The sequence below is a fragment of the Leptinotarsa decemlineata genome, unplaced genomic scaffold, assembly GCF_025532065.1.
Source record: "Leptinotarsa decemlineata unplaced genomic scaffold, Ldec_3_MD MMD2_tig00026330_RagTag_RagTag, whole genome shotgun sequence".
NCBI classification, from domain to species: Eukaryota; Metazoa; Arthropoda; class Insecta; order Coleoptera; family Chrysomelidae; genus Leptinotarsa; species Leptinotarsa decemlineata.
The window spans coordinates 3809558-3831358 of NW_027412690.1; the positions used below are offsets into that span (position 1 = coordinate 3809558).

Here is a 21801-nt window from a genome sequence, read left to right on the forward strand (position 1 = left end):
ATTGCATCAAGCAGAACATCCTTCAAGCTCTCTGTTAAATAGTCAAAATATTTATTAATTACTTCCGGAGAAACTGCGGCCCTACTGTCTTTAATGGATTGTGACAGCCTTTTCGAGAGTTGATTTTTGTAGCCAGGTTTCGCCTGGTCGGTTGTCCCGGAATTGTTGCACTTGTTTTCCCATTCGGTCAAGATATGTTTTTACGGTTTCCTTAATGTCATCTGAATCGCACGGAAAACCCCACTCTGCGGCAATACTTATCACATTAGCAAGATGATTTTCTTCAACTGATAAGGCCGGTTGGGCTCCAACTGATTTTGTGTGCCAGCCCTTAACTTTTCGATATAAAGTTATGTAGGGAATATTGAATTGTTCACTTAAATCTTTCAAGTTGCAACCTTGCCTATATAATTGTATAATGCACGCTGGAGTGATTCTTCATCGTAATCTCGATATTTTCGACTTCCTGGCTTTCTTTTGTAAACTCGCACCATTTTCAAGTAGCCCCTGAAATGACATTGAAAAATAAAATGCTACACCACTGGCTAGTAAAACCCAAAATATGTTTTGAGGTTAGGGTGTCCAAGGAAATACTAGTCTCTTTTGAAAAAAAAAAAGTGGCTGGGTTATATTACTCACACGGGTCTTTGTGTAATAGGAAGTATACAAAAAATATATAAAACTTACTTTAATTTTAACGTTACACAATCAATGGTAACCAGCACTACAAATTTCCCGCGTATCATCAAATGAACCAACTAACATGTGTTGACACTCACCTTATATACGCACTTTATATTCCAGTATTCCTGCCGATAGCACGAGATTTCAACAGTGGCGGCTGAAATTATCAAGTTACCTCGCCGTTTTCAAGTAGCCCCGTTTTACGGTACTTAGTTTTTCTTGCTTAAAATTTTGACAACTGTCATACTATACTATGGCCACTTCCAAGACAAGATCCATCAAAACATAAACATAGATTGGCGAGGGTTGCAATGTCATAGATTAGACACGCCTGATTATAAACCAATGCCAAAATGCAAATTCGAATGACGAATCAACATTATCTCCTTGTCATATGTATAGCTGTGTTTACTTTGAACGCATGTTGGAAATAATTATAAAATAGTTGAAACTAAAGTTTCATCAATAGTTGAAACCTTTCTAGACAGTTGAATTTTCATTTTTTTTGGAACATTTCAGATTTGAAAGGCATCTAGTTATAGTTTTATTTTGGAAGGTGAGCCCTGAACCCTTTGCAATTTCAAAGAAACTGGATATAAAAGTAGTACTTGAATATTTTTGAGTGGGAAAAGTAAATTTATTTGAAACTGTTAAATTGGCGTTATTTGATTTCACCCCTTTCCTCACTCCCGTATCCAAAATGTCAATAAAAAGAAGTATTGAAAAATTATCTAGTGGAAATGTATATAAAAAACGAATGAAACGAATCAGTAGTATTAACCAAGTTTAATTACACAAAAGTCACTCAATATTTGAATGAGAGTAGAGCAGTTGTTATCAACATTGCCATCAGAAAACAAAAATTATTTTGCAATAGATAAGTTTTTGTCACACATCAAAAATTCATGAATCACCACAGGATGATGAAGAATAGTTCTTAATCGTAACACAACTCTATACATTAAATACTCGCAGTATACTTGAAGTAAATAATATAATATTGTCCTCTTTTTCATTTGTTTCTTCATTTTGCTGGGGCAGTAGCAGCATTTTCTGCACCATCTGTCTTGACCATTTTGCCAGAATCACCTAAAAAATGTTTCCAATATGATCACTAGTTGCTAAAGAAGTTTTGCGCTAAAAACTAATAACAAAATTTGGGCACTTTTCGAAATTAGTATCAAGATTCAAATCTGAATGAGGTTCCACCATGGTTATGATGAACTCTTTACAGAATAATATCAACAAAAACATCTATTGCATATAATGGCACACTATTATTGGGTATACCTAACAAAGAATACTGCTAAAAGTTCAATAGTTGATCATAAAACGAGATAGGCATGATGCTCTTCAAATGGCTCAGGGAGTTATTAACAAACTATCCCAAATATAATGTCCATGACCATGAGCAGATGCCGCTGACACCAAGGAGAAAACAAAATGTCATTTTAACATAAAATTTGTATTGACATTTAGGAAAATTCCATGCCATTTGCCTGGGTCCTATCTGAATATACTATTGTTGACCGTCTTATTGATTACATGCAGAATACACAGAACTAAAACTTTGGGTTGAAAATTAGATGACTCATTCACTTTATTGTGAGATTTTTCACTAAACATTTTACAAAAAGGCATTGCTAGCAAGTACTCGCTAACAACACCAAATCTTTTCTATTTGCATTCGATTTGAAGCTTTTGGCAAATAAGATCATCAGGTTATCAAATCATCTAAAAGAACAATTCGTTCAGGCCAGTCTCAACTCCCTACACGGTAGGTTAATGGACTGACACCTATCAGAAAACAACTACTTCCCAGGTTAATACCATAAAGGGCGTTGGATTATATCCGACAGGCGTCAGTGCAGGATTCCTCAATGAAGTTATTCCTGCATATGCTGTTGGCGATACACTTGCTGTGAAAAGTTATCAGGTTATATTAAATTCATTCAACAAGATCTGATTGGTCTTCTGATTGATTGGTGATGATTGGTCAGAGCCCTTGAACAAAGCATGGGATTTGCCATGTATGATGAGATAAATTTAGTTGCAAAATTGTTGTTCTTTATGAATTTGGGCAGACTAAAATAACTTGTTATTCCATGAAAGAATAATGAATTTTTACCAACTTTACTTTTTATTTTAAGTGTGCTTATAAAATGACTATTTGATTTGAGAATCATAATTATTATTATTACATGACACAAACTGTAGCAAAATTTTGCCTATTCATTCCACACTGAACATTATCAAAACAAATAAGGCTTTGAACTGTTTGTTATATAATTGATTAATGTTTTTTATTCTACTCATCTAGGCTCTGCGCTTATGCATAAACAACAGAAGGATTCTAAGTGGCTGCTATGTTCATGGAATGCTTCAAAAAGCAATTTAAAAAATTGACAAAAAACTTACTTTCCGTGCCTTCTTGTTCTTCTCCAGAGCGACGGCGTTTACGTCCAAATCTATCGTCCCTAACCTTACGAGGCAAAGGATCCATTCCTAAAACCTACAAAACCACAGAAATTAAAAAAAAAACAACATTGAAATCAACAGGATCATACCTTGTGTATCTGCCTATAAGCTATTAATCTGAGCCCGTGTTGAGCAGAGCATGTGAGATCTTCACGTTGTTGAGCAGACAACGCTGCACAGGCATCCGGATTGTCTTTCTCGCAGGGGTCTGCTAAACCTGGCCCTCCAGGTAACAACAAACCGCTTGCTACAGCTTCCATCACACGCCTGAGAGCTTCTCCAGGTGAAAGCTGCGCCCCACCCGGTACTGAAGATATAACCTTTTCGGTGAGTAATTCCAAAGCCTTGAAGCGAAAAAAAACAATAAAACCTAAATCGGGCAACTTTACCAGAGACTTACCCATGAAGTGAACGGTGTCCAAGTAGGTACACGCTCACACAGATCCCTCAAGATACGAATTATGACAACGCAGGAGTGTAAACCTGTAGCTCTAGCCTGAAAGCACGTATTGGATAAAATTTTGGTCACTATCACAGATTCTAAGGGTTCTATCGTGTAATTCCACTTGGATTGAACAATAGCATAGAAGGAAATAAACTTTCAATTGGGTTGTTCACTAAAGAGGGAAATGATTCCTACACAAGTTGACTTGATCCAAGATATTTTGGTAAGGGAACGTAAGCAATATTGAATGCAACAAATTAGGAAATTGAGTAGACAAATGAAACGAAATAATTATGGAACTGATATGAATTTTTTTTTGTTTCTGAAATCAGACGAACACATTCTGGCCTCATAATTAGATTTGAGGCTCTTTTACACAATTAGGTTATCTTCAGAAAAGGAATTCAACGCTACAAAATCATTTGTCTTGATAAGTCTCAAGTATTTTGAGAATTACAAAAATAAGTTTTCACTGATTTTCGTCAAGTAGCGGCCAATTCCATCACATATGATTAATACTCATTCTCATTTAAACATCTAAAGATTAGAGAGAATAATCCAAAACTATCTTAAGAATGTAAATTAAAGCCAACTGGTGTAGGTTTGAAACATATAAATATACGACTTTTTCATCAAATCGATCATCAATAGAAATAAGCTTCAAATTTGAATCAATTTTTTGACACTGTCATCTATCATGACAAAAAATACAAACTAATTTGTGTTGCTCAAGTATTTTTTGAAATCTGATTGGATGAAAAAAAATTAGCAAATAAATAATGACGTCATATATGGGAGATTTGACAACATCAACTTTTAATTACATGAAGATGGTTCATTACAATGTGTCAGTCTGTTAGGTATGTATTAAATCCCATTAAAAAAAACGGTGTTCCCCATTTACACGAATAAAATAATATATTTGAGTTTCACGAGATCTTTCAAAATTTTTCAATCATACAGTGCACTCCAAGTGGATCTAGATAAATGACGTAAACAGTTTACACTAACTTTTCTAATTTGTTAGCAGAATCTTCATTTCTTGAATTGTAAAACATTCCAAGAATATTCAAAGTCACCAATGAACCATCTTCATAGTTGAAGCACTGATAATGTATTGGAATCTTACTTTTTTCAAGTGCCAAATTATGAATGAAGTTCTAGACCTCCATACTGTGAATCTATTTACTTGGGTAGTCAAACACTTTTCAAAAATTATTCAATTATTATATATATGTGGCAAAAAAAAACAGAAATGATGATTAATGAAAGATGCTTCTAGCATCTTTCGGATTCCTTAGATTATAATATGAGAATTAACTATCAATCGATCAAACATATTGAAAGTGATTTGTTTATTCAAGAAATAGAATTCAGTTAGAAAAAAATTCAAATTAATAGTGAATTGATGAATGTTTGACCACACAATTTCTTGAATCTATTAGTCATCGAAATTTGAAGAATAGTCAAGTTTACAATGTTAAAAAGAAATAAGTATACATAAAAATCTCAAGTTCTGAAGATCTTATTTTGAGACAAAACAAAAATTCCATAATCTTTCCACTAGTTTTACTTGATTTTTCATTTGAGAATGTTACTGAAAAGTTTCTAAGCATCACGAAAACTTCTCTCTTCAAATGGTTTTTCAAATAAAAACTTTGCTAAATCAACATGAATAATAATTTTCAACCAACTTGAGATTTTTTGTATTTTTTTTTTTGGAAATGGACATGTTTTGGAAGAAGTTGTGATACTCTATTCAGAACAGAATACCTGTACCTTGGATGTTGATGGGCCAATTCCTGTTTTGTTAAGTTGAATTTGGTTTTAAAAACAATGAACTAAGAGTTTTGTTATAGAAGTACCTGTTGATGTTCTTGTATAACGAACAGAATAAAGTAAGCTTGAAGTATATACCTTGTGCTGTGCAAGATTAGCTGAGCTTTTTCTACGAAATATATAACATTCCATTTAGCACAAATCTATTTCAGATGACGAATTGGGAAGATTGGCCCTTTTACCATTCATACAATTGATAGGGTTTAGATGAATAGTGGGTAGACCTAGTAAAAGCAAAGAACATAGGACCCTGTCACATCCAAAGAACAGAGATATTATGTCAGCAAGTGAAAAATATTCAAGGTTTCAGATTGCGTAGAGTTTCAGTTTTTTATAAATATATATTCAAGATACTCGAAAGTATACTCTCTTCTATTTAGTGTTTAAATGACATTTTAAAATTCTTTTGGGTTTCACATCTGTAGACACTTTATATAACAGGATTTCAAACCTCAAATTTTGTCATATTTAAATAAGATCCTCGTGGTAATTTGTCCATTTCCATTAATGGAGAATACAAATTCAGTCACGGTATCAACAATCACTACTTCAATAAATTACCTGCCTAATGAAATATAAATAATTCTTATATTCCAGAATGGTTTTTTTCACAGCTTTTGATTACTAAAAATAAACTTTGACTATTTTAAAAAATTATTAAATGAAGATTTAAACCAAGACAGAGGGTAAAAACTTCAATTCTGATTTGAACTTCTTTTATCAATACTCTCTCCAGTGAAAAATTCCGTTTCTAATAAATCGTTTTACATATGATTATTTGTCCAACATGAGACGTCATTTTTTGGTCAGACACATTTTCAATGAATTCAATTTATATGTCACAACCCAATTTCATGATACTCATGATTAAAACATCTTTGAACTGAAGTTAAAACGTAGAACCCTCACAAAATTCAAATAACGAAAGATTTGCCGCATGAGATGTGAATTTTAAAATTAACCTAAACTCTCAAAATTGAATTTTGGCTAAAAAAGGGAATAGAAGTAAACTTAAACCCCGTACTTATGAATTTTAGAAAACTGCCAATTAGAATTGTAAATAAAAACTCCGATTCCCTCGATGTTACTACCATTGAAAAAACACATCATCTCAAACATAACCTTTCTGTGTACGTATATAAACAATACTCATTTCTTAGCATCAGTTGGCAACAATTACAATTCGGTAAGTAAAACAAGGTGTGAGAGAGGAAACAAACCTGGAACCATTTGGTATGTCTGAGGGCTGCCAGCGCCTGGAGACACTTGCCGCGTGAGAGAACATCCCGGTCGAACCCGCCGCTCGCAGCTTCTAGACATCAAAGAAAGGGTGTTTGACCATCGCACGTTCACCACCGCCACGATGGCGCCCCGTTTCAGGAACGAGGGCAGTGGCAGCGATGAGCCGGTTGATCAAAAATCCTTAGTCCCACACCACCTAAAATCAGCTCGAAAGCAGACACACACCCCGCAGTGTTGATCACAACTATTGGACGTCAAGGTTTATTTATTGTGTGCTTTCATTTATCTATCAAGGAATGGGTGGAAAATCTGGCTCGAAGGACTAATATAAATATCATTACTACTTCTATGATAACAAATGACAAGAAAATAATTAAAGGCCACATGTTATTTTTAATGAGAAATGAATTGATTCTACAAATTAATACAACATTGTCATAAAGTTAGGTTCAAAAGAAATAAAACTGATGTGATAATGAAAATTTTGTTGATGTATATATGTCTAATGGTGTTAATTTGATTGTTTTCAATATTCATTATAAATCTCCAGATTACATTAATACATTGTGTTTCATATAATACACAGGAGTTTTTATTTAAAGAACATTTTTCAATATCACAGGAAGTCTTTTTGAAAATTAAAATAGTTACTTGTGTTTAGGTACTTCTTAAGTAGTCTATTTTTTGTACTGCATAAATTTAGCCCACATCCCTAAAGATACCTGGCTGAATAAAGGTCAATTAATTTCAGAATAGAAGGTGTGATTGATGAAAGTCTGAGAATGAAAATTGACACATCATCCTGTATAGCATTATAATTGAAAAGAATGAGTGAAAGTTTATTGAACACAACCTATAGTTGACTAATAGGACCTATAGGAAGGGTTTTTTATGTTTTTCTGTTAACCAGCCCCCTATGAATGACAACCCTAAAAGTTGAAACTTGTGCGAGCTAAGGATTCACAAAGTCTTACCTCAATAATGAACGTTAATTATGAAATGAAGACTTTTTGACGCATACAGATGAAATTGAAATCATTTTTGTGACTGATTCACTGCAAACTGGAATTTGGTCCAATAATTATGATTCAACAGAAGGTTCAAGCTGTGGTACAGAATAGGCAATTAAAAACAAATGCTTTGAATAAATAAACGATCTTGGATGTGCATAAAAACATTCAACATTGATTTTTTCAGTTTTTGTTTGTGTGAAGAAACATTGTAACAGCCTTGATTTTTCAGTTTCTGAGAATTTCAAGTTTTTTTCATTGTTGCAACATCTGTTTAAAAAACAAACATTATTATTCATGAATTTTGTAAACCGCAATGATAATTTGTCACAAACGTGAAATCTTCTCAAATATTTTTCCAGTTGTTCTAGAAACAACAAACTTGAGAAATTTGAATGTTTCAATTGTCAGTAATATAAAGGCTTGTTTTCAAAAGTTATACTGAAATAATCTTCCAGTGGTGGCAACCTATAAAAATTGAAAAAGAAACAGAATGCCAGTGTCTCTCAAAAAAAAGTATAGTTCAGTGTTACTACTGAACTAATGAGAATTTTCAATTTAGTTGTGAACATTTATATCCCAAAAATAAATCAATATTTGCACTTATGATTTTAAGAATACTAATTTTCGAAAATTCCATTTTTAAGTTTCATTTTCAACTCATTTTATATGTACACCTTGCTGGTTTGTCTTTATACATTCCATAAATTGTATTACTCATAAATATTTCAAATATTTACTGCATACTTCTGTATTTTTCAGTGTTTTCAGTCAGGCACAAGCAATCACTTGTTTCTGTGACTCATCAATGTCACACTCCCAGCATTGTGGTGTCTGTGAATGGTCAGCTTTATTTAAGTAAGCATGTAGCGAATTCAGAATAATATTGTACAAATTTTCTAACAGCTTGAACCTTGTTCGTTTTCTCACACAACTCTCTTCTGTTCAATCAGCATTCACTCTCGTTACCTGTCTGCTCCCTGATCACCGGGCTGGTGAATTGAACTAGCACATTACGATCCTTCCCCATCACGTTGAGACCAGCTTCGGGTGCATTGATCGTCACCCTGTAGGTCTCCTCTGGAGCGATTTTCTTCAAAGCTGGAGGCAGCAGTTCTATCACCTTTTTCAAAAGAGTGAGCGTCGGTTTGTCTGCGCAGAGTACAACCAATTCGACACGTGTTTCGCCCCTCAATACCAGCCCTTTAGCGAGGTGTCCTACACGCATTACACCCTTTAGAATTCTGTTTGCGTCACGGTCCTGTTGGAATGAGAATCTGAAAACAAAACAATGCAGATGGCTGGAAAACAGATTCAATATAATTTTTTCAACAAATCAAACCATTAAAACAATAATCAATGTGACAGAAAAAACTCTAATGAAGTGCAAAGAATTTCTAATCTGATCAGAATTTTTTTTGCATGTCATATTCACACTGAGAAATTCTATCATATCTATACATGTATGGCATCAATGCTAGAAAATATTAATTTTGAAATGTTTTGCCAAACTTTTGAACGATGAAAAATACTCACAACTGATTATCACGACCGTCTTCCTTCTGTTGTTCAGATTTGTCACTGGGAATCTTTGCAGCTCCACTAGCTTCTCCAGCCTTATTGGCAGCTGCTGCATCTTTTGGTTTAGCTTCAGCCATCTGATCTGAAACCATTTTCAAGGCGCGTTCCGTGTGGGACACAATAGTTTGGATGGCCTGCAGTTCCTCTTCTTTAGGATATATTTCAGCATGTCGAGCCATTACATGTCTATCGTCGCTGGACTCCCATCTGCGGGCACCTTGGAAGAACTGAAACAAAAAAAAATTATAATAATATAGTTCATCTCATCTCACTTTCTATATTGATCCGTGTATTATATCAAATAAATTTCCTGTCAAGAATCTCGTTGAAACGTTTTATTGATCTCCCTTGATTAGCACTCCCATTTTCATAAGTCTGGGTACCTACATCTGTTTTTATTCTTTTTGACATCTGCAGTTTTTTGCTTTCTTTGAACATTCCCATCTCATCTTCATTTACAGTGAATAATTCCATCTGGCTTCCATCTTTCAACAATCATAGATATATCTACATCTTTTCTCGCCTTGTTCATATACCTTGATACCACGACTTTTCATTTATTTGTAAACATTAATCTTACACCACAGACTAACAATACCTTTTCATAACTTCATTTCAACTTAATGTTGTGATAAAAACTTCTTGTCTTCATACCTCAATCACATCAAAACAGCTATAGGTTATCTTCATATATCTTACTACATATCTTTTATATCCTCCATTTTAACATAGTTTGTACCCATGCACCATTTTTATTTTTATTTCAGTTGGTATGTATTGAATTTTTTCAAGTATTTACAACCCAAGTCTATAAGATTATATCTTATGATAATAAAGCATATTATTATTATTATATTATTAAGATGTATGCATTTTGTTTTTCATTTCTTTTAACAATAGGTTACAATTATTTTATTACTACTATCTCGTCTTCACCTCTCTTTGTCAACTCCATCACTTTTGACAGATTCTTGTTATTTCCCAATATTTATATCTCCAAATCCTAACAAAAAGTAACAAAACACTCCATTATAATTACTTACTGGAGGAGGTCCTACGGGATATGGTCTTCTGGAGAAGGGACCCATACCCATATATTCATCATAACGTCTGTGGTCTTCCCAATATAGACCTTCGTCTGTTTCTGGATAATGACGCCGAGCCCAAAACTCTTCCCTCATAGCCTATAGAAAAATATTGTGAATCAGTTTCTGAAAACCACAAAAACTCTTTGAAACACTTACGGCTCTTCTCAATTTCTCTTCTTGAATCTTCCTTTGCCTCAATGACGGTTTGACGTCAACAACAAGATTGGGATCAACCTTCTTTTTATACTGCAAGCGATGCCTTCTGCCTTTCATGTGCATGTCTTTAGCATTCGGGTCATTGAAATGACATTCACAGAGTTTGCAGTTGAAACTGATGACCTACAAAAAGAAATAATTCATTCATACAGAACTTATATGGAAATCAATATATCCCACTTTGCCGTCATCACTCTTGATTTCTTCAACATAATCCTGACCAACGGGTTGTACATCAGGTTCGGGAGTGTCATCATCTTCCTCTTTCAATTCTCCATTGTCAGAAGCAACTCCTAGTCCCCCAGACTGTATGAAATTGATTTTTGGTCCAGAAGTTGAAGACTTTTTAGATCCTCCAATAACTTCTGGTTCTTGAGGAGGAATTGGTTTTCCCAATTTGGTATGAAGCAGGACCACTTTCTGATGTTTTGCTCCTCGAATGTGGGCAGCATAAGCATCATTACCTGAATTTGAATCATTCATCCAGAAAAACATTTTCAATTATACATGGAGATATTAATTTACCTGTACAAGTTACATCACATAACTGACATCTGAGGGAATTTCCAGAACGGTTTTGATTTGTTACCGCTACAGATGCAGCCATTTTTGTGGCTGCTTCACGTTTCTTATGCTTCTGTCCTTCTAAATGTTCCTTATATGTTTGAGGACCAGCACAACTGAAATTGTATAATATAAAGAATACTCATCGCTAAGATTTCAAAAAAAAAATATCAACTCAATAAAATGCCATTTAATGAACATTTCTTCAATATTACCAAAAAAAATCTCCAAAATACTTCCATTTTTTCCTAAAATTCATTCATACCTATTAATATAATTTGAAATAAATGTATTTACTATTGACTATTACGACATCTTGCTTGAGTCGTTTGATTTGACCAAAGTATTACAGAAATTTCAAAATCATGGTATGAAAATATCATGTTATTTATTGATCAACCAGTATATTGAAAATACTGGATACTTTACAATGGACATCAGTGAAGATTAGATTTTCTAAATTAACAATGATTTTCATTCAACACAAGCACTTTTCCCAATCACCAGAAATGAAATACTCTTCTCGACACGCTTCGAAAAGAGCATTGCATTTCTGGTTGTTGGGAAAAGTGCTTGTTTTGGATTTATTCTACTTCAGAGGTTAATAATTAGCAAACACAACACACAAAGTCATTTACATTTTTTTCCTTATATTCACACCATGATAAATCAACGTGTAAATCTTTGATAACCTGACATCTGATGAATATTTGATGTTTTTATTATGAAAGTTGAAAGTTTTTTGTGATTAATATGAATGATGATATTTCTAATTCACTGATATTTTGTGGTGTACTAGCCATTAAAAGATTTCATAAAAGTCATAGAGCACATCATTTTTATTTATTGATTATTTGTTCTGAATGAACTATTTTATGCCCCAGAAAATTAATATTTTTTCGTACGAGATTTAAATGTTATTCAATTTTCATACCAGTACCAGTCCAAAACTACATCCTTGTGGATGCCTTTCCTGGTCGACTAATTTCTCCCATTTATACAAATTGCTGTCTACTATACAAATAAAGCTAGAGTAAAGAAATTATAATTACCTGATCTTACAGACATCACAGTAATGCAACTGTTGAGGCTTGGGAGGGATCCGGTTCTTTATGTGCTTAGGAACGATGCCCCCTTTGTAATGCCAAATTGGCTTCCCTGGTGGTTGATGTGCCAACATCTGAGCAGCCGTATAGAGTGCTGCGTCGTAATCTGAATATGTGGTTGTCGAATTAGCCTCTAATGGGCAAATTGCGCATATAAGAAATAGTTGAGGAAAGGATTTGAGGTTAATGAAGTTCCACCAGTTTTATCAAAAATGTTATAGCGTTGAGTACATAAGCAGAATGGATATAACATGTTCCAACATTAAATAAACAAACTAAAACGTGGCATAAATATCAAATATTCATTCCGTTTACTCAGAAGTAAAACTGTGATCAGTTGTTATTTTCAGTGTATGGTAAATTCAACAAACTGTTGACAAACCTGCTTAACAAAGTGAATCTAAATCAATGAAACGGTTATTACATGCCGACTGGAAAATATTTTTAGAATGTTTTCCTTTGCCCCCTTGCAAGTTTGCAAACTTCACAAAATATTTGCAATTTTTTCAATCTTGAAATATTAAAGAAACAGTAAGATACATGTGGTCTACAATATTTCCAAATTAACACCAATGTAAAATAAATGATCTCTCAAGTAATTAGTGAATACAGTGTGTATCAGTAAAAAATTAATCATAAAATAAATTCCAGTAAGACATTATGGTTAGATTTTCACTAAACTTTTCACAAAACCACGAAACAATTAGGACTTCAAAATTAGACGCTAGCGTTATAGTGGGGAAAGTGGAAAACACAGATGTCTACATTGGATCTAGGTTATACATTCAATTATATCTGCAAAATCAGTGTTTTGACCCTATGTTTTGAAATATATTTTTTTGTGTGAATATTTTAGGATTTTGGAGAAGTTATTAGTGTTTATGTAGTTCATGCAAATACTTTTCGGTATATTGTTTACCAATATATCCATCTTAGTGTTGAGTGAATAGTATTCTCAGTTATGCGAATTTTCAAAGGCACTTTTATTTTTTTTTTTCAGGAATGATACTCTCCCGACATTTTGACTTGGTTTGAACTTTCGAAAATTGATTTTCAATGTTTAACGTACATTTGTATTTTGATATTTTTTTACTTGCTATGATTTCTGATTTTGAACCGATTATACCAAAATTACTTGTTTCGTTGGCAATTATTTGATTAAGTTCATTAAAGGTTTTTCAATTATATAAATTGACTGAAACGATAGGAAAATTTTTCCAAATTTTCACCATATTTATTTAGGACTTTCTTATATCTACATACTCTTTCAATCCTAAACTTGTTTACACAACTTGTTGACCATTTCACAGAAAATTGGAAAATGGATGTCACAGCATCGATATTTTTTTTTCACACTAGTCACATTGTAGGTCGTAGTGTTTATAGTTTCAACTTGACTGAATCACTCATAAATGAATCGGGAAAAAATGATAACCGACAAAATCTTCACTAAAGCACTAGAAGAATCAATATAACAACGACAAAAATGAACACTCATTAATGACTAGCAAGATAAACAATGTATTTTTCTCTAGTTCACGACATCAGCACAAAAAGGAGGTTTTGTCAACTTTTTGGTCCCCAAAAAAAAGCATTAGTTGAATGTCACATATTTATAAAATACATAGTGATCTATGTTTTCAAAATAATTAAAGAGTTGCTTCCAAAGCCTCTGAGTGAATATATCCTCAAATATAAGATTTCCCAGAGATGGGAAACGATTTGTTTTCCCTATAAACTCAAATGTCATATGTAATAGAATCTCCATTTAACACATTACAATTTATATGAAACAGTTCCATACTATGTACCATACTATATACCAATAAACCACATATACTATATTGGGTAGCAATCCTATAAATGTTATTTGATTCAATTCAATAACCAATCTTTGGAGTACAAACGGAATATGAAAAAGTGTTTTTTATGTATAAGTTAATATGCATTTATGAGTAGTTGTTTCCGGAGGGCTTTTTCTTCCAGTTTCTTTACAAAAAATCAATCTCTCCTAAAAATATACCCCTTTCAATTTAAACACGATTCCTACGGCTGAGATTAAATAAAATAAACGAATGAATGACATTACGTACTGTCATCGATGACATGAGTAGATTCAACTAATTCCTGACAAAAAGTCGTAATTTTAATAACAAATTGAGTGCTTCAGTTCGTAACGTTATCCAGATCGGTGCTGTATTGGTATAGTATCTTATTTCATATATAGGTTTATTTATTAACGTAAAATGGAATCATATATTTATAAACAAAACGTAATACAAAAATGTCAGTGCCTAACTGGTGGGAACCCCAATAAATGATAAGTAAAGAGTGGAAAAGTTAACACGAATGAACTTGTGGATCTTACGCTTAGATGGCACGCCAGGCACGTTGGCCATAGTGGTTTGAGCTGCTGGTTGAGCGTAAGCTGTTTGATACGCGGTGGCGTTTGCTTGATAAGTTCCTGTATACTGGGCAGGTTTTGCTGCCGTAGTCTGAAAAAAATTCCGAGCCATGATGCTTTGACTTAAACTTGGCTGTATTCAAGACAGATAAAATACCACTTCTTTCAAATGTTAAATTATTTAAATTATGGTAGCTAACTATTATAATATGCATTATATTTCATATATAAGGAGTGTACAGTACATTCCAGAACAAAACTATCAACCTGATTAAAACATTAATAATCCAAAAATAAATATTTTCAGCAGTCTGAGAGGTGTATTCACCTTCATTACAAACCTTGCTTTAAATATACGTCACAAAGACAGATACAAAAGCAGGAAGGTACAGTCATGAAAATAAAATCTACAATTCTAATTTTTAAAAGAGGCTACATTTTTTCAAATCCAACTTTTACTACACCAACATTACATTTATCAAGTTAGCGAGACAATATTCGAAAAATTTATAATTATGATTGCAATTTATTGCAAATCTAATGCTAATTAGTCGAAGAAAAAAATCAAGATGTTTTGCTAACTTGACGTCAAGTCATCAATCATTTTTGTGATCAAGATTTATAGAACTTTTAATAGACCATTAATCTGCTCAAAGCATTCGCTATATAGTTACTTCAAGTTAAAAAAAAAGTAAAATATTCTCCTTCGTAACCAATTAAACAACAATGAGAGCAAACTAACGGTCTAGTCAAAGTTCTGGAAAACTCAATAATAAAATACTTTTGTTGACAACCAATTTTCCTAACCGCTGAATTCATAAAACTTAGAATGATCCTATCGCAATCATTGGTTACTGTCAGATCTCAAAAATTATGCTTTTCTTATAAAATATTGTTGAAAGTTTAATCAACATTTTGAACGTTCATTGATATTGATATTTATTGAATATTGTTATTATTTTTCAAATGCAGGACAACAATTAGAAGAACTCCCTCCATCTTGGTATATTCTATAAGCATATATCTATTCTTAGGGTTTTCTAATAAAACATTTATTCAGCAATATAACAATTTGATTTTATCTCTTTCTACACTCAAAAAAATCTGAAAACATGTTTGGCTAACAGTTTTGGACAAATATTTTTCGACAGACTTTGAATTTTGATTCTTGAATGTACAGCACTTCAAATAATTTACTTGCAGAGAGCCAATCAATGAAGAAATTAAAAACTCTATGTACTTACAGCTACTTGCGCCTGTTGCTGATTCGGCCTTGGAGTATAAGTAGTTGCGTATGAAACAGGTTTCGCTGCTGTAGCTACCGCTGCCGATTGATCGTACCCACCAGCGTATTGTGCCGCTGGTTGCCCTATTTAAATTTATTTTTGAGAATGAATTGTTTCGGCACACTGATGCATCTACTGAGAAATAATCATCTTGACCATCACCCTAAGTTCAAATCACTGACAAACTGATATTATTATTGCCCCAAGTGAGCATGTACGGTCCTGTCCTATTCATCAAGTAGAGATGATGTGAGGGTTCATAAGGCCTTACGGCCTAATTATAAAGGCTGTCGATTAGTTTGAAGCAATGGTCACCAACCTTTTCGATGCTGAACTACTCTAATAATTTTTTAATTAGGGGCAATTAAAAGATGCGTGATTTCTAAGCCTGTAGCAGTCTTTCAATTGTATCTTTATAACCAACCCCTAGTTGAAAAAATTAGGTTCTCTTCAGCACAAAAAGTATTTGATTATACTGTCACTAATGGCATGGCAACTCAAAAGCATAATACTCAAGAAAATTTACTTGTAGATCCACATTTGAGAAGAAATGTCAAGTTTACTTCATATACAGAGCGGCTTCAATATTATGAAGTCCATTTTTAGGAAAAACTCCCAGAACTCATGTTTTACTGCCTGAGATTAATGTTTTATTTACAGAGCTTGGTCACAATAAAGGCATTAAACAATAGTACAAAAAATAACCATAGCTACTTAGTCAAATAATCACTCGGGGCATATTAAAAAAAAAAACAATTTAATACTTTAAAAGATAGGCACTGATAATTTGTAGTGTACAATCACAAGAACATATGTCTGAGGTTTTAACTTTTGAACTATAGGGTATAAATTTACATAAAAAAATGTTTTGTATTGTTGATATGATTGTACAGATTGTTGTGAAACATTTTATTTATTTTTTTTTTCATTTTTTAAATCACTCAAAGTACATTTTTTTAAATCAGTCAAAGTACATTTTTTCAAATCCCCATTTGCTTCAGAGCAAATTTGGTATTTTATTTTATTTCAGTCATTGAGACTTTACCTATTTGTTGTAACTTTTACTTCAGTTATACGATCACTGACCTCTTCCTTGTTATTGCATATTACTTCCAAATAATTTTACACTCTTCAACAAAAAAAATAATCAAATAATATATAGTACAGCAGAAAATAACCCTTTTGATGCAGAGAAGATATGTACTACGATTCACAAAAATATTTAGGGTCATAAAAGTTATCATAAAAAAAAATGTTTCTTCACAACAGCACCATGCATTTCAAAAGTTTAGATCTAAATTACATATGTTCAATATTCATATCAATTTTTTTCTCAAAACGGACTGAAAAATCTCAAAAAATAATATTAATAAACACCCCTATATGGTACATACCCCTAATGTACAGACATTACTCAACAAGAGACTTGACATACCTTGAAAATAAGCAAGTAGTGGATTTAATCAAAGTTTTTCAAGTATTGAAAAATTGAGTAACCTTAATTTTTAAATTCATATCAGTTTGTTTTGTTGACACTGGGTAAGTTCATACATTTTTTTCAATTACCTGCAAGTGCACATTGTTTTTTCACCAACAACAAATATCAATGTAGGTATATGATATACATTACATATACATACAATATGCATTACATTTCCTGAAATTGGGAGCTGATGAATATTCTGACAAACATTTCTCAGTAGATGCATGATTGGCCAATTTGGAATAAGACATTCCGATTTCTGACCATTGTACCAAATTTTTATCAATATAACTGTCATTAAAGGACGGCGACCTTAACAACAAAATGTTACCTAATCAATTCAAAGGATTTTTTTTAACTTTTCAAGGTTAAATAAAAAAATACCACGCCAAGATATTCATGATTTGATGAATAAGTAGTTTTCATTCAACAATCCCACTCTTTACCATCATTATTATTATATAAATAGGGAAAGAAGTCAAACAATAATTACAGATCAATGGGACAAATGATTTTGGCTTCCTTCATATACTGTCGTATTTTATAATAGAGAAAATACTATTCTCCAATATATTTTCGTTTACTTGTTACAAATTTTTATTCAAAATATATTGAAATTCATCTACACAGATGACCAGAATAACAAAATGAAATAGATTTTTATATGAAATTATTTTTGATGAAACCGTATTGATAAGGTTAGATCGAATAGTCTAAGGATTCAAATTCAGATATTTTCAACAATGAATCCTTATGGAAGTTTAACCCTGAAGTTATTCCATGAAGTCGTAGAAGAGAGCTACAAGATTGAATGATTCCCACATTCAGCAAATCCTTATAATAATCATGTCCTAAAAAATGTAGTGGAATATTCTATAAATGTAAACAAAATCAAATTAAAAGTACTTGGAAATTTCATCAAATGATGTAGAATATCGTTTCTACACATCTATTATTAGGTCCACCTGTGATATTTTATATTTCTCACTCATGAAATGATGTGGCCTATGGATAACATCCTTAAATAATGTCAAAGATATTTGTAATATTTATTGTTACATATACAGATTTCACTTTAGAAGACTTTGTCAATAAGATGTTAATTTCTTTGAGTAATAAAGCATATTTGAAAACTTGTGATTTACGAAACCACCTTAATGAACCTAACCAGACTACTAATGGGTATTTTGATCAGCAATGTTTGCATTTGTTTTTCATTCAACACAATATAACTTAAAAAACTAACTTATTGATAATGAGAATTGGATTTGTTTATGTACATAGATTAGTTGAGGTTAAAAACACTAAATTTCCATTCTGTTTCAAATACTCAACAGAATTCAACATTTTCCACTGTTCAACACCCAATATCAAAGTTACCTAATTCAGATATGATTATAGGGATTTTTTTTACTGGTCCTTAGTCTAAACAGCCTACTGACTGGTTGCAAAACTTGATTATTGACAATAGTCTTCTTATACTTTTCGTGAACAGCAATGTACTACAATTTCCAAATCACTGAAAATTCCTCTCAGCCATTCAACTCAATTACTGAACACCAAAATCAAATAATTCCTGTTATCACCTTGTTTTAGACAGGAGGTATACTTGAGCCAACTGCTGGAAATGTGAAAGATTATTTTAGTTCTATCTGGTTCCCATACCAGCGGGCGCATTTGGAGTTCAATGAATTTTCCAGTATCTGTCGATAAATATCAGCTTCGCGAATATTAACGGCAACTGTCGGAAATCGCCGAAAATGTAAGACCTCATTTTTTTCGAAAATTACAAGAAAACATGCAAAAATATGAGAACAGACAATGAAATCGTACCGTATCCGTACTCGTAGGTCGGTGTAGCTCCGGTGGCGTAGGTTCCTTGAGAAGCGGCCGCAGCGGCTTGGTAAGCTGCGGTGTCGTACGTGGCCCTCTGGGTGCCGTAAGTGGCTGCCGCAGCTGCAGTGGCCGGACTCGCTACTGCATACCCCGCCTGCCCTGTTTGGTAAGCCGCGCCAGTGGCCGCTGCACTGAAAAACACGAAAATTTTGCCTTCTCCTTACTTCTCCCGATCGTATACTAGTATGCTACGTGAATGCGCGACGTTAACTTGCTGAAACTGATTAAATGCTCGAAGAACTCATCGGATTACTACCAGAATATCGCAACTTCCGCGAAACCAAAATGCCGCCTAATGGACGATCGTGCGGTTATTGATCGTGCAAAATGCCGAAGCCAAGTCAAGGACGCCGGTAATCAAGCCAACGGTCAGAAGCGGAAATTATGCTCGCAACGTAGTCGGAAAGAACTCGAAAATCGGTTAGATAAATCTAATTTTGCATTTTATGCGAGATATCAGCAAAAATTTTTACTTACGTATATTGAGCTCCGCCGTGAGTAAAACCAAAATAATTATTTGTAGCCATTTTCCCAAGCACGTTGACGTTGACACTTCTTATTCAGAAATGTCATCACTCTGTGCTATTTATGTTCGCAGTCAATTGGGGGGGCGTGTTCTAGGAATATTCTGAAGAACCATTTCTGCAAGGTGGCGCTAGAGTAACTGAAAAACTTAGGTAAATCAATTCAAGGAGTTGGATATTTGCTAAAACCTCTTTTTCAAATTCAGCAAAAGATTTCCGGTGTATTGAACAAACCGATTTATGAATCCATCGGAACAATCGGTGATCCCATCATTCTCATCGGTGAATTTAACATTCGGAAGTGATCGATCATCACAAAGAAAACATTGACTGTTCCTATAAGGACACGTAGTCACAAACATTCAAATATTATTTGCTACTCCTATCTTCTGCATTATTCTTCCACAGAAGAGTGAAAAAAAACTCTTCATTATGATTAGTACACAAAGTATTATTTTGTGAGTCGACGTGATAATTATAATGCATCAGAAAATGTGTCCTTGCACTGGTTTTCTCAGGATTGAGGCATTTGAAAGTAATACTTCAATTAATCAACCATCTATTAGGTTTTATAAAGCCAAAAGGCAAATAACCGTTACGGAAGGATTTAAGAAGGTATCTTGGATACTTTAAAATTGTCAGTCTGCAATATAGTAGTTTCGAACAAAAGATAATCTAAAATATTTAATTGTTTGTTTGCCGGGTGGTAACGACTGGGTTATTGCCTCGTATCTATATAGTTGCATAGAATAATCCTTGTGTTAATCACTTGGATCCCTTCCTCAGGTGAAATATTTCGTCAAAAACTCATGACATACTTTTTTACAGTTACAGTTTTTCAACATGTTCATTGGATTTCAAGCTATTATCAATATGAAAACCCAAGAATTTTGTTCGGGGAGACTTGTTAATATTGGTTGAATCAAGCATCCGAAAGTTAACAAATCAGTTTTGTGGATATAGATTATTGTCACACCAAATTCTTTTTTTTTTAAATCATGTTGTATGTCATTGCAAAAAGAAGCTTCATCAATATTGTGGCAAATAATACGAACTTCGCAGATATATTCAAAAGTGAAATATCATCGAAAAACAGATTTTAAAACAGACAGACATATAGAACAGAAATAAAGTAGAGCTCAATACTGAACCCTGGGGCACACCGCATCTAGGAGTTTCAATCCGCGAATAGTGGTCAGTTTTTACCAACTGGTAGCAATTCTCCGGTAAGACCTAAGCCACCGCAACCTAATTCCTCTAAAACCGTATTGTCCAGCAGAATTCGGTAACATACCCAAACATAATGAATTCATAAATCAACAGAAGACAGCGATGTTTCTATCCGCCATAGGTGTCACCAGTGGCACAGATTATGTGCTAGGGGTGCTGTCTGAACCACAAATGGATGGGATCGATTTCATGCATTATTTGTGGTTCAGTCTTCGGTGGTAATGCGTCTTCGTAAAAGGAAATGTCATCTCCCTTACTTGGTATTGTACTTTAAAAGGGTAGTTGAATCAAGCAATGCATTTGTGGTTCTAGTCTCTAGTTTACAACTAGTTGCCTCGCAATGAAAGACAAAAGACGAATCTCTTCGGCAGTCGGTGTCGAAGCTTGGCTTCGCAACTGACTGCCTTGAGGATTCTCGTTTATCTTTGATATTAGAGTTCTTCGTCGATCCCGTATATGGCGTCATCGTATGGGGAAATGTCATTGCCATCGCTCGGAATTTTGACTTATCTCGAAACTTCGGCTTTACACCCGATATTTCGACTTTAATTTTGAGATTTAAATCGAAATTTGAAGATTAAAATCGGAATTTTCGAGAAACGAATATGTTGCTTTTCTGCAATTCCCAAATGAAAATTGAAGTACCAATTCAACATTGTCGAGCAGTGTTTCTTTGTAGGCACGTGTGGCAGATACCTGGCTCTGTCTGCAGATGGCGCAGTGGA

General features: G+C 33.5%; 1 protein-coding gene across 4 annotated transcripts; it reads right to left on the reverse strand.

Moving 5' to 3' along the window:
* Positions 1 to 1455: 1455 nt before the first annotated feature.
* Positions 1456 to 19945, reverse strand: LOC141479891 (zinc finger RNA-binding protein-like). 4 transcript variants are annotated; one of them, XM_074182985.1, is made up of 16 exons: positions 19800 to 19945; positions 19260 to 19453; positions 15902 to 16026; positions 14622 to 14748; positions 12200 to 12386; positions 11109 to 11263; positions 10764 to 11047; positions 10524 to 10706; positions 10323 to 10463; positions 9235 to 9506; positions 8668 to 8975; positions 6667 to 6758; positions 3563 to 3658; positions 3252 to 3506; positions 3103 to 3196; positions 1456 to 1773 (listed from the first exon to the last, which is right to left on the reverse strand). In XM_074182985.1, exons 1-16 carry the CDS (start codon positions 19847 to 19849, stop codon positions 1709 to 1711), a joined length of 2628 nt encoding a protein of 875 aa, XP_074039086.1. In that variant the 5' UTR covers positions 19850 to 19945; the 3' UTR covers positions 1456 to 1708. The 4 variants fall into 4 exon arrangements, with proteins under 4 accessions (XP_074039086.1, XP_074039087.1, XP_074039089.1 ...); XM_074182986.1 differs by having other exon boundaries at positions 12200 to 12359; positions 19800 to 19944; XM_074182988.1 differs by lacking the exons at positions 14622 to 14748; positions 15902 to 16026 and having other exon boundaries at positions 12200 to 12359; positions 19800 to 19944.
* Between the last annotated feature and the right edge of the window lie 1856 nt (positions 19946 to 21801).